This window comes from Diabrotica virgifera, chromosome 2, assembly GCF_917563875.1.
Source record: "Diabrotica virgifera virgifera chromosome 2, PGI_DIABVI_V3a".
NCBI lineage: Eukaryota > Metazoa > Arthropoda > Insecta > Coleoptera > Chrysomelidae > Diabrotica > Diabrotica virgifera.
In genome coordinates this window covers 101,643,880-101,657,437 of record NC_065444.1, presented here as the reverse complement: position 1 = coordinate 101,657,437, position 13,558 = coordinate 101,643,880, and the positions used below count along the sequence as shown (strand labels likewise).

General features: G+C 34.8%; 1 protein-coding gene across 1 annotated transcript in view; it reads left to right on the top strand.

Moving 5' to 3' along the window:
* Nucleotides 1–2,855: 2,855 nt before the first annotated feature.
* The window catches only part of LOC126880151 (zinc finger protein 235-like), a 35,672-nt gene continuing 24,969 nt past the window's right edge, over nucleotides 2,856–13,558 (top strand). The window contains exon 1 of the mRNA XM_050643906.1: nucleotides 2,856–5,490. Within this exon, the coding sequence (XP_050499863.1) occupies nucleotides 3,140–3,976 (837 nt within the window). The 5' untranslated portion in view covers nucleotides 2,856–3,139 and the 3' untranslated portion in view covers nucleotides 3,977–5,490. The remainder of the gene's footprint in view (nucleotides 5,491–13,558) is intronic.

The following is a 13,558-nucleotide window of genomic DNA, read 5'->3' as shown; positions in this document are numbered from 1 at the left end:
ATTTTCAATCGCAAATAACTCGAAAAGTATTAACTAAGTTACACTTATTTTAAACGAGCGGTTTTTCACCCCGGACTAGGGGTGACCGTCATCTCCCGAGTAAAAGCAACCAACGGCAGAAGTTGAAATTTGAGGGATGGTAAGTAGAACCTAAGTCCAAATTTTCATGCAATTTGAAGTTGATCCTGAAAATTACACAATGTCGCCGTATTTCCCGTTCATTTACTGGACTACAAGGTGTTTTTATAATGTGTATTTAATCCTACATAATAATAATAATCAGACGAAATTACAAAATAAAATTGTAGATTAAGTAAATTATATTATTTTTCATTCGATATTGTCGCCTTTAGGAGTGCCTTGGTTTTTATAACATAGTTATACATATAAAATTCACTGCAAGCCATGCTGAAATTGGTGTTCGTGGGTGAAATTTATCGGGACATTTGGTGTCCCGATCAGGTACAAATCGGTACGTGTCCTCAGACCCCTGAAAATCGGGACGTCCCGCGCAAATCGGGACACCTGGCAACGCTATATGTGCTCCTGTTGCCAGTCACTGGGTGGTGGTTGCTAGGGGGCCACTAGCTATGTCCTCAAGAAATTGGCCTACCAAGGAGAGAAAATACAACTGTCAGTAGGGACTATTATAGTATTATATACGAGACAGTAGAAATACGAGGGTGAATTGAGATACACAGCATCTCAGTAAACATCATATTAAAAATAAACCTTTTAATAATTAAATGCCCGTGGTAATGTTTGTTTTTAATAAATACGATTAACCTAGTTTTTGCATCGATGCATGCTAGTATTTGATACAAGGTCGAGTTGCAATAATATTCAGTGGGTGTTTATTAACAGTCAGCACTTTTGAATCACGTTCACCTTGGCTTACCAAAACAGTAAATAAACAATAATCGACTTTAATTATATTTTTACGAGAACAGATAAATTAATTAGCAGTTGAGATTCCAGGGGGTAACATCGATTTCAAGTAAATACTATACCACCAGTTACTTTCTGTGATATATTTAACGTGTAAATAAATGTATTAACAACGAACGATATTTACTACATCAACCCTCATAGTCGGGGTAACCACCCCTAAGTATCCAGGGTGGCTCAGAAGACAGGAGCCACCATAAGGGGCTATACGCCTAATAATAGCTTTAAAGATATTTACCTTTGGTACGGCGTCTTTCCTCAATTGCCGACAATGGTGAGAAAGCGTGTCCCAAGCTGAGGTTATGTCACATTAACCAAACAAAACTTTTTATCTGCTCACAAATATAACGTCGCCTCACAAATCTGTCATTAGCACATGCCTTTCGACGATGGTTTTTCGTAAAAGCTAGCGATTTTATGGCGAATAAAAATGGGATATTGTAAAATTCGTAACACTAAAGGCGGCTGCACAATTGACCGGGAACGGGAACGAGAACGGAAACGGGAACGAGAACGGAAACTGAAAGCATCAGCAGATTCACAATTAAATGGTAAATAGCTGTTTTGTGTCACTGTCACTTGTGCTATTAATTATTTTTCTTCTCAAAATAAATTTTGTGGAACGATCTTTTTCTAATTTTATTAAAAGAACATGTCTGTTAACTCTAAAAAATATGGATTTATTTGATGAGGAGCTTTTATAATATTTTCGTTTTTTATAATCTTGGAACTAATTTACACAATATGTGTGCAATCGCAAAGGTTTGTCAGCATAAAGATAAAAAGCATATCATTCAAATATTTATATTATTATTGTATCTAATTACCATATAAGTACGTACTATGATCTATATCAGTCATACGGATGAGGACATTTTTCCAATAAAGAAATCAATCGTTCGTCATTTATTTTAATGCAAAATGTATAAAAATTGTCACTAAAACTTGATCACACACTTCTAATAACAAATTTTTATTGGGCATTTGAAAGTATTTTTAATACTGCCTTCTGATTGGTTCCGGGAATACAACGGGAACGAGAAAGTTAAAACATGGTCAACTTTCCCGTTCCCGTTACCGGACAGCTTCTCGTTCTCGGTTATTGTGCATCTACAACAGTAATTTACATAGAGGTTAACTTTTTTCCCGTTCCCGGGCAATTGTGCAGCCGCCTTTACAATGGCCCAGCACTGTCAAGACAAGAACCAAATTGACAGACCGGATGTCATCCGTCTTGCCTCAATGTCATTCGATTCCCAAAACGAACATCGAGCACGGAACCACGGTTGATTCAGTTACGTGACAAGAACCTATGCACAGAGTGTGAACGAGAGAAAGACAGCACATTTCTACAATCTCAAACCATTCCTAAACAAATTAACAGAACAGAACCTTTCTTGATTTTCTACAATGTAGGATTTTTGCCACATCGTATCGATATGACATGCCAACTATTTTTATGGGACCTAGCATAGGCATAACCAGGGGTTTTAAAGTGTTTAAATATTTTTATGTTTAATATATATAAATGAATTGTGAAGATTGCATAAAAAACCGTAACATCATTCCATTACCAATCAAAGTAACAATTTGAACAGATCTGTCAAATTTCTCAGCCATAGTTTTAAATTTAAAAATTGCACAAGTTTACTCTTCGAACAACTGTACACTAGTGAAAGATTTTTGGAAAACAGAATATTCCAAGAAAAATAAGGTACAAACAACACGTGCATTATCAGAAGTCGTAAAACTGATATCAATTCTGCAAACTTATTACCCTTAATGGACCTGTCAGTGCTTTAAAGACGCTAAAAGTGTTTCTGAATTGTGGGAATTTAGTTTCAGTAGAATACATTGTATAAACATGACGCGCAGTATATATTAATTATAGTTTGTATTTTAGGTAATCTCCAAGATGAACACAAAATGGAAATTACGGAGACACTAACTGAAGATACATCTTACGAAGGAAATTTTATGAGTGAACACTCATATGCTATGAACGAAGGAAAAACATTAAATAGATACATGACACTTGCGACTCGACAAAAACCTTACAATTGTAAAATATGTTTTAAACAATTTAGTGATTCACGTAATAACACATTTAAGAGTGCACACTGGAGAAAAACCTCACAAGTGTGAAATTTGTTTAAAAGAGTTTGTTCAAGCAAGTGATTTGAAACTACATATGAGAACGCATACAGGAGAAAAACCTTATAAGTGTGAAATTTGTTTTAAGCGGTTTTCTCAGGCAGGTTCTTTGAGAACACATTTGAGAGTGCACACTGGAGAAAAACCATACAAGTGTGAGATTTGTTTAAAGCAGTTTAGTGACGCAAGTGATTTGAAAAAACATATGAGAACACATACAGGAGAAAAACCTTACAAGTGTGAAATTTGTTTTAAGCAGTTTACTATAACAGGTAATTTGAAATCACATTTGAGAGTGCACACTGGAGAAAAATCGTATGAGTGTGAGATTTGTTTAAAGCAGTTTAGTGAAGCAAGTAATTTAAAAAGGCATTTGAGAGTGCACACTGGAGAAAAATCTTACAAGTGTGAAATTTGTTTTAAGCAATTTAGTGAAGCAGGAAATTTGAACATGCACGTACGAACACACACTGGAGAAAAATCTTACAAGTGTGAAATTTGTTTTAAGCAATTTAATCAAGCAAGTAATTTGAAAACACATTTGAGAGTGCACACTGGAAAAAAACCTTACCAGTGTGAAATTTGTTTTAAGCAGTTTAGTGATTCACGTAAATTGAAAACACATTTGAGAGTGCACACTCGAGAAAAAGTTCACAAGTGTGAAATTTGTTTTAAACAATTTATTACTACAAGTGGTTTGAAAAATCATTTGATTATGCATACAGGAGAAAGACCTTATCAGTGTGATATTTGTTTTAAGCAGTTTAATCGAGCAAGTAATTTGAAAGTACATTTGAGAACGCACACTGGAGAAAAATCTCCATCATCATCATCCAATCTTCTGCATCCAAAGTTAAACATAGGTCTCCCCTAATTTCTTCCAGTTCTGTGGATCTTGGACTTCCTGCAACCAATTCCCAGCAACCCTTTTGACGTCGTCTGTCCATCGTGTAGGTGGACTACATCAACTACTTCAGTCTGTTCGTGGTCTCCACACTGTAATTTTTTGGGTCCACCTCCCATCCTTCATTCCCATGGCCCATGGGAATCCATGCTTCCATGCAATCAATTCACATCAACCATTTTGACGTCGTCTGTCCATCGTGTAGGTGGTCTACCTCTACTTTTTCTGTCTGCTCATGGTCTCCACACTGTAATTTTTTGGGTCCACCTGCCGTTCTTCATTCACCATGACCCGCCCATTTCCACTTCAACCATGCTAATATTCGCTCTATGACCTCTGTGACGCCTGTTCTGATTTCCTCGTTTCTAAACCTGCCTCTGAGAGTCGGTAGTGACCGTTCCATTTGTTTGGGCAACTCTAAGTTTGTGGCCTGGGTTAACGATAGTGTTTCGTGTTTCGGCGCCGTAAGTCATGACTGGAAGCACACACTGGTCGAACGTCTACTTTTTCAGATAGTTCAGCATGTTGCTCTAGAATATGTCATATGTCTGATAGAGCTCCATATGCGGCCCCATGCTAAGGTGATTCTTCTTTGGAATTCGGCAGTTTGATTGTCCCTGGCAATTTAAATTTCATGCCCTAAGTATTTATATTTATGGATCAATGCTATTTCGTTGAAGCCGACTTTTGGATTTTCGCTTGGTACCAGGTTTTTCACGTATTGGGTCTTTCCAAAATTTATGTTTAAAACCAACTTTCTTACAATCGGCATCAAACTCAGTAAGCATAATTCTAATCTATTTTAGGTTGTCTGTTATACGAACTATGTCGTCTGCGAATCATAAGTGGGAACGCCTTTTGTCGTCAACATTGATTCCTTTACCTTTGGTGCCCCATTCCAATTGTTTGAAAGCATGTTCAAGTATTGCCGTAAAGAGTTTGGGAGACAACGTGTCTCCCTGTCTAATTCCTCTTTTGATATGTATAGATTTGGTATCTTTGTGTAGTCGGACGGTCATGGTTGCATTATTGAATATTATGTTCGTTATCAGTTTGGAGTACCGATAATATATACAACTTTCCTCCAACGTTCTCATTACGCTGTCAATTTCTATCGTATCAAAATGCTTTGCGAAAGTCTAAGAAAGCCAGGACCAATGGCCAGTTGTATTCGGTGGATTGTTCTATAATCCCTTTCATGCAATGGATGTGGTCGTTAGTGCCAAAGTTTTTCCTAAAACCTGCCCGTTCTCTAAGTTGGTAAAAATTTGGTAAGCTCAAAAAGTTGCTAATTTTGTTTCCAGTCTATTTATAATTCTTGTGAATAACTTGTAGAGGTGGTTTAATAGGCTTATGGGTCGCTAATTCTCGAGCTCTGTTGGATGGCCTTTTGTGTAATAAGATGGTAAGTGCACTGTGCCATCTTGTAGGTGTTTCAGTCTGATGCAAACATAAGTTGAACAGTAAGAAAATAAAGTACGTAGGTAATTATTGTCAAAGTTGTGGATACACTGTCGCATGGAAACTTAATCCAAGGAAACGATAGAGTTTTTACTGAAAATACCTACCTGTTTAAAAATGTTTTGTAAAATAATTGTATGCAAAATTCATTAAATAAATAATCCAAAATTGAAATGAGTTGTCACGAATGAATGAATCAGTGATCTGAAGTAATTTTTATTTTCCACGTTTTTTTTTCATTCTTCCATATGCTGATCTGCGTTTCACACATGCTACATTCAAAGTACAACGAACTTTTACTTCTGTGTGTGGGTTTACTAGTGAATGTGTGCGAATGGGTTTACTTCCGTGAGTATATGTGTGAAAGGGTTTACTCTCGTGAATGTGTTTGAGAGGATTTCTCTCATGAATGGGTTTGTTCCCGCATTATTATTAAATAAAAGTAAGGAAGAATTAGAGAGAGACACGATTAGTGACGTAAGAAGAGAATATTCTCGGCGAGAATTTTCTACACTTACAAAAACCGAAATAAGAACTAGATATGGGTCAAATTATTATAATTTAAAAAATATGTATTGTTTTTGCCAATTCACCTAGTATATTTTTTGATGAATCAGTCACGTTAAATCTAACGTAAAGTTATCCTGTAGTTAAGTTATAATCCTCGAATCGGTGTGATGTATCATATGTAACTTAACTACTTGCGTTATTTCTTGACAGTTCTTGAGTTATCTGATATATAAACTGTCACTTTATAACGCGACGTTAAACCTCAAGTTATCAGATAACTTTATAGTTGTGTAAGGATATGTAAGGTTAGGTTCATAGAAATCTTCTTCGTGCGACTTGGATTACTCCTATTTGTCTGCTTCTTATTTATGTTTCAGTTGTTGTTGACTGTATATTGTCTTTCCACCTTTTCGGCGGCCTTCCAACAGGTCTTCTGCTATACGGCTTGTTATTTTTACAGATATTCGCTAATCTATCTGGTTCCAGTTTTCTTTCTCGTTTTTATCCACCTGTTAATATTTTGAATTTTGCATCGTTCTCGTATACTTCTGTTGCTTTGTCTGTCTGTTAATGATATGCTCGCTATTTATCTTAATACTTTCATTTCGATATTGTTGTTTCGTCTTTCTTGTATCGGTCCTTATCTCCGCTGCATATGTTAGGATAGGTCTTACTGTTGTCCTGTATACTTTGATTTTGCTTTCCGTGGTCAAATATTTGTTTCTCCATATGGTTTCTCGAAAGTAATCACTTACTCTTGCTGCTTTTGTTGCTTGTGTTGTGGTCTCTGTTCTTATATTTCTGTTAAAATATAGAAATCAAGTGAATATTCAACGAAGAACGCTGCTTCGGGTTGTCGTAGGATTTTGTGCGGCATGTTATTAATTTAATATCAAATATAAAGCAGTACAAAATTAAAAATATCAAAAAATAGACCTTAAATAACAATTAAAAGCACGTAGGTAATAATAAGAATATCAGGGTAATACAAATCGAGATATAATTGTTGAATATAAGTTGAAATTTATAAACATAGAACCATACCTACTTATATACAGTGTTGTCAGAGAAATTTTTGTAAATTCACTGGAATGGATACATTTAGGTTTTTACTTTAGGATACTTTTAGTATCAAAAGTTTGGTTGTTAATTGCATCAAATTGGTACAATTATATCAACTCTGGCAACGCTGCTTTTATGGTTATCTTCTCATCCTGTGCCATGTTCCGATCAATCTCTCGCACTCACTCTTAACTTGTACTATTTCTACATAAGGTTCTCTTTGTTACTTCAAACTTTGTTACTCAAATGTTACTTCTCTTTTAACGTTTAAGAAATAACGCATATCATAACGGTGACGGATACGTCACACGAAATTTACGTAAATAGTTATTGAGATAGTTATCCGTCATAGTTATCTTAACTTTAACGCAAACGTTAAAGATAATTTGAGTCATCCATCACAGTGCTGAATATCTCTCAGATAATAACATATTTAGTTGAGTTTTATGCTTAAAATGTAGCACTGACGGTATAACCGATAAAACTCAACTTTATCACGCTTAGGTACTTCGCATTCCACACTTCAAAACAACAGAAATGAGGCATAGTATCTTTTTAAATCGATTTTTCCAGCGAAAATGTTAAATCAATCCTTGTACAAAACAAAATTACAAATAAACGCAACTCATATGATCTAAAATCTAAAACACATTAGAACTAAAGCTAGTAACGCACGGGGAGCTAAACTATAATATTTAGATTTATTTGCGCTGCATGCCCCGAACGTATCCTGAACTTACCCAGGATTATGAACTTACCCAAGCAAGTATCCTGACCTTACTCAAGCTTTTGTCACGCACGGGGAGCTAAACTATATGGATTTATTCGCGCAGCATGCCCGGAACGTATCCTGCGTAAGTTCCAGCTGAGCTGGGCCACTTAGCAGGCATTCGTGGCCCAAGATGGTTGGTTAAAGTTTCCGTAAAGGGTTTCATCATGTTCACACGGAGGTAATCCACTAACATCGGCGTTAAGCCATTTCAATTTTACTTCTTTAGATTGTAGATTGAATTATAATAAATTATAACCAATCGTCTTCGTAGCTTCTTCCTGTTGCTAAAAATCTAAGTGTTGCTGTTAATCTTTGATGTGGTGGTATAGGACTTCTCTAACTTTATTTTGTTTGACAATTATAGGTGTGACTAAATCAAGCAGATGCAAATATGTTTTTTCATCCATTCTTAAATAGTTATTATAGGTAGTCTTTTGAAACTATGAGCTCTTTCAGTAAATTATAATGCGAATATTGTTTTCTTTTTAATATCTACCTAACCAATGTTTACACCACTTTCTTTCCTTTTGTTTTCTCTTTCCCAAAATGCATAATAATAGACCAATAATTGTTACAGCATCATCCGATGAAACTATGGTGACTCTGCTGGTAATGTGTGACTTCAACCCCAAAAATTATTTTAACTGATAAAACCGAATGTGTGTAGGTAGACCATATGGATGCCAGTTTTAACTGAACAGTTCGACTGTTCAGTTGAAACTGCGCAGTTAATACTGAAGGTGTGTAGCGGCCTTAAGTTTGAATGCAACAGCTTTACCAAAAATACACAGCAACTACACAGTTTTTACTACACACCTTCAGTTTTAACTGAACAGTTTTATCTAATGTAATTTCAATTCATTTGTCAGTTGAACTGTACAGTTTTCAGTTTTGCCTACACACATATGTTTTAACTGAACAGTTCGACTGTTGAGTTGAAAATGTGCAGTTAAAGCTGAAGGTGTGTAGCGGCATTTACTGTTTTGTAGTTTGTAGATGTGTGTGTGTGTGTGTGTGTGTGTGTGTGTGTGTGTGTGTGTGTGTGTGTGTGTGTGTGTGTGTGTGTGTGTGTGTGTGTGTGTGTGTGTGTGTGTGTGTGTGTGTGTGTGTGTGTGTGTGTGTGTGTGTGTGTGTGTGTGTGTGTGTGTGTGTGTGTGTGTGTGTGTGTGTGTGTGTGTGTGTGTGTGTGTGTGTGTGTGTGTGTGTGTGTGTGTGTGTGTGTGTGTGTGTGTGTGTGTGTGTGTGTGTGTGTGTGTGTGTGTGTGTGTGTGTGTGTGTGTGTGTGTGTGTGTGTGTGTGTGTGTGTGTGTGTGTGTGTGTGTGTGTGTGTGTGTGTGTGTGTGTGTGTGTGTGTGTGTGTGTGTGTGTGTGTGTGTGTGTGTGTGTGTGTGTGTGTGTGTGTGTGTGTGTGTGTGTGTGTGTGTGTGTGTGTGTGTGTGTGTGTGTGTGTGTGTGTGTGTGTGTGTGTGTGTGTGTGTGTGTGTGTGTGTGTGTGTGTGTGTGTGTGTGTGTGTGTGTGTGTGTGTGTGTGTGTGTGTGTGTGTGTGTGTGTGTGTGTGTGTGTGTGTGTGACTGTGACTGTGTGATCACATCAGAAAATCTATTTGCCACAAAACATGTAAATTCTTCTTAATAATTTTAAATGTTTTCATGTTATACCGTCTTTTAGAACATGTTAAAATTTACTATTAGGCACATCAAAGAAACATGAAACGTAAAACGTGAATCACGTTTCATGAAAATAAAACAATGCTAAACAAATAGAAGTCCGCATACCAATGAAACGAGTGTGATTCATGCGTGTGAAACATTTTTATCTTCCGAAGGCGCACACCAAAGAAACATGAAACGTGAAATACGTTTCATGAAAATAAAACACTGCTAAACAAATAGACGTCCGCATATGCTTTTTCTCATGAGGAGCTTTCAGTGCGTCACAGTTTTTCGATTTCTTTCTAACGCATTAAATTGTATGTGACAGAAAAAAACGCACGTCGGTGATTACATTTCGTCGGCGACATTTATAACATTTATTCTAGTTGTCAATAGATGGCGCTATTTTTGGTTGTATGCATTTTTTTCGTATAAGCAACCGTTACGGCACAGTGGCGCCGTAAACCTCAGAAATACTTTGGCGGGTTCCAGTTTTTGTTTGTTTTTCGTCACCTATTCATTTTATTAGTAACATACTACATACTTATGACAAATAAAAGAGCACACTGTCTGCTACATATTATGACCTATACCTACATATTTTACTTTCTTTGCACCCTAAATCCACAGTAGTGGCCCAGCGTCAATTTTTGCATATTTTCTTTAACCATTTTCCTTTTTTTTAGGGGTGGTTTCGGGGAAAATATGGGGGTGAATTATACAAATTTGTAAATAACACTTGTACGTGGGTAATCTCTGAAAGTTTTTTTACGCTAGCATAAGCGGTTCAGATGGTATAAAAAGGGACTTTTTAAAATTTAACACCGTGTAATCAAAAAATGAACAATTGCCCTTAAATGAAACCTATACCAAAAAATCAGACATTTATTTGTGATTAATTGCCGTTGGGTTGCTTCTTGATTCCCATTATGGTTAGGGAAAAATAATTTTTTTTCTAAAACATCTTTTTTAAAAACTTGTCAACTTTGGGGCGCCAATCCCGCTAAACGGTGGGTGATAGACATATGCTATCGCGGAATAAATTGTAGGAAATACGGTCCTCTTCATATTTCTATTAAGGAATTTTTTGCAATAACTTACAGGAAGGGATACGTTTCGCAAAAACCACAAACTACCTCTTTTAAAGGGAAGAAAATGGGCGTTCAGGGGCGAAATCTTTAAAGAAAAAGTTAGTCTCATCAAAAGCACCCCTTGATATACTAGAAAAAAAAAAATAAAACCGGACTTGTGTCGAGTTTGCGGGGTTCAACCTCTGTTTCCTACACTATATATAACATGAAACGGTTTCATTCTTCACAATTTATTTGTTTCATGTTTCACGTTTTATGTTTCACATTTGTTTAATCAGTGACGGTTTAAGGCATCATGGGGCCCTAGGCGGCCATAAGAAGTAGGCCCCTTTATAGCGACCATTTACTTAAAACAAATTTACAGATATGTATGTTGTTTTGGAAAGTAGTTACTCCAAAAATAAATTACAACAATGCAAAAAAATCATTTTCCTTTTCTTTTACATTTCGCAACAACTTCTCATTAATAGTCCATAGCTAATATACCAAAGAAAAAAAGCGATATTATGTCGATATGTGATTTTGCCCTGGGTATGAGTGCCACCCCTTCTGGGGTGAAAAAGTATACATTCAAAATAAGTCAAGAATTGGATAAAAGGACTAATCCTAAGCAACTTTTGTTCTAAAGAGTTTTTTCACTAAATCAATACTTTTTGAGTTATTTGCGAGTGGATATGTTCATTTTTCAACAAAAAAAAAAACACGTTTTTAGACGGTTTTTCGCAAATAACTTCAAAATTAAGTATTTTATCGAAAAAATATTCTTAGAAAAAATATAGCTTATACAAAATTTAAAAAAATGGTGCATGTATGAAGTATGTAGACCCAGTATAAGCAGAACTGGAGCTAATGAAAAGTAGATTTTTATTCGACAAATTCCAAATCAAATATTTCAACGTAAATAACTAAAAAATGAAGCACTCTTCGGTGAAAAATCATCACAACTTTTTTAAAGTGTTTATTTATATTAAAAAGTTTTATTTTTGTTTTTTTTAAACAAGTTTCAAGTATCAAAATTAAACAAGTGAAGCTTAAAATAATGCTGATTCCTTTTTTTTGGCAAAAAAATCTTGAAAATTTATGAAAATCTTGAAAAAACTTATAAGTATCTATATTATTTATATGATCTGTAAGTTTCATCGGTTCACAGTGCTTATATTTCAAAACATTGGGTTTTAAAGTAAAACAAATTTTTTGAAATTTTGAAAAAAAAATGTTTTTTTCAAAATAACTTAAAAATTATTAGTTGTACCAAAAATCTTAAAGAGTAGAAAAATGTAGGTTTTGCTTTTCCGATTATTTCAGATTTTTGCTTTTTTGGAAGATAAAAATTGGTTAACATATGACTGTTCAAAATTTGCATATCCTGGGTAGAGAATTTTTTATTTATTAAACTTTTTTAAAGTGTTAAAAAAGTTTTATTTTTGTTTTTTTTAAACAAGTTTCAAGTATCAAAATTAAGCAAGTAAAGCTTAAAATAATGTTGATTCTTTTTATTGGCAACAAAATCTTGAAAATTTATGAAAATCTTGAAAAAACTTGTAAGTACCTACCTATATTATTTATATGATCTGTAAGTTTCATCGGTTCACAGTGCTTATATTTCAAAACATTGGGATTTAAAGTAAAACAAATTTTTTGAAATTTTGAAAAAAAATGTCTTTTTTTCAAAATAACTTAAAAATTATTAGTTGTACCAAAAATCTTAAAGAGTAAAAAAATGTAGGTTTTGATTTTCTGAATATTTCAGATTTTTGCTTTTTTGGGAGATAAAAATTGGTTAAGATATGAATGGTTCAAAATTTGCATACCCTGGGTAGAGAATTTTTCATTTATTAAAAATTAATAAATGAAAATAGTTTCTATCCTTGTGGGATCGTGACTCACCGGAGTACGACTTAGCTAACTAACAAGACATTTACTCAACACACACACACACACTACCCATTACACTAGGTACCTGATTGGAAAAATCCACTGAACCATGCCAATGGCCATTAGTTGTTGTCGAGGCATTAAGCCAAATAAAAAAATTGCATACACTCGTGATTAGTGACTTGTTCAAGCCCTTTCTACTACAGCCCTTTTATTAATAAGCACTTTATACCGATAAAACTCACAGAGCATATAAACAATACATAAGTAAAGTAGCTTGAGAAGCGGTAAGGATTAATTTCATTTGGTATGCTAATTAGGGGGTATTTTCACCAGTTTTTTTTTACCCAAAAATGGGATCAACTTTATTCTGAGCGTATCTTGCTTACTTTTTATGCTAGAAATTTTTTTAAAAAAGAATAATGCTTTTTTAAACATTTAAACAAGTTATGATGAGTTTTCCATGAAAAGTGCTTCATTTTTTTATTATTTCACGTTGAAATATTCGATTTGGAATTTGACGAATAAGAACCTACTATTGATTAGCTACAACTCTGCTTCTACTTGGTCTACAGACTGCATACATACACCATTTTTTCAATATTTTGAAAGCTATATTTTTTCGATAAAATACTTTTTGAGTTATTTGCGAAAAACCGTCTAAAAACGTGTTATTTTCTGTTAAAAAATGATGATATTCACTTGCAAATAACACGAAATGTATTGACTTGATGAAAAAACTCTAATGAACAAAAGTTGCTTAGAATTAGTCAGTTTATCCACTTCCGGACGTATTTTGACGGTATATTTTTTCACCCCCGAGAAGGGGTGGACTCAACCGTAGAGCAAAAACACACACTGACACAATATCACTTTTTTCTTTGACATGTTAGCTATGCTTATACCAAATTTCATGTCAAATGGCTCCTGTTTCAAATCCAAAGGTTCTTTAAAATCCGGAGGTTTTGCAATATTTTACCGTGAGTGAATGGATTATAAGGCCCATCGGTGGGTAGAAATTACCATACCAAACAGCTTCTAAGCAAAATTTGCTTGCAAAATTGATTACCAAATTGAGGGAATGATTAGAGCATGGGATATAAAAATGCCTTTGAAGATAACTGCTTA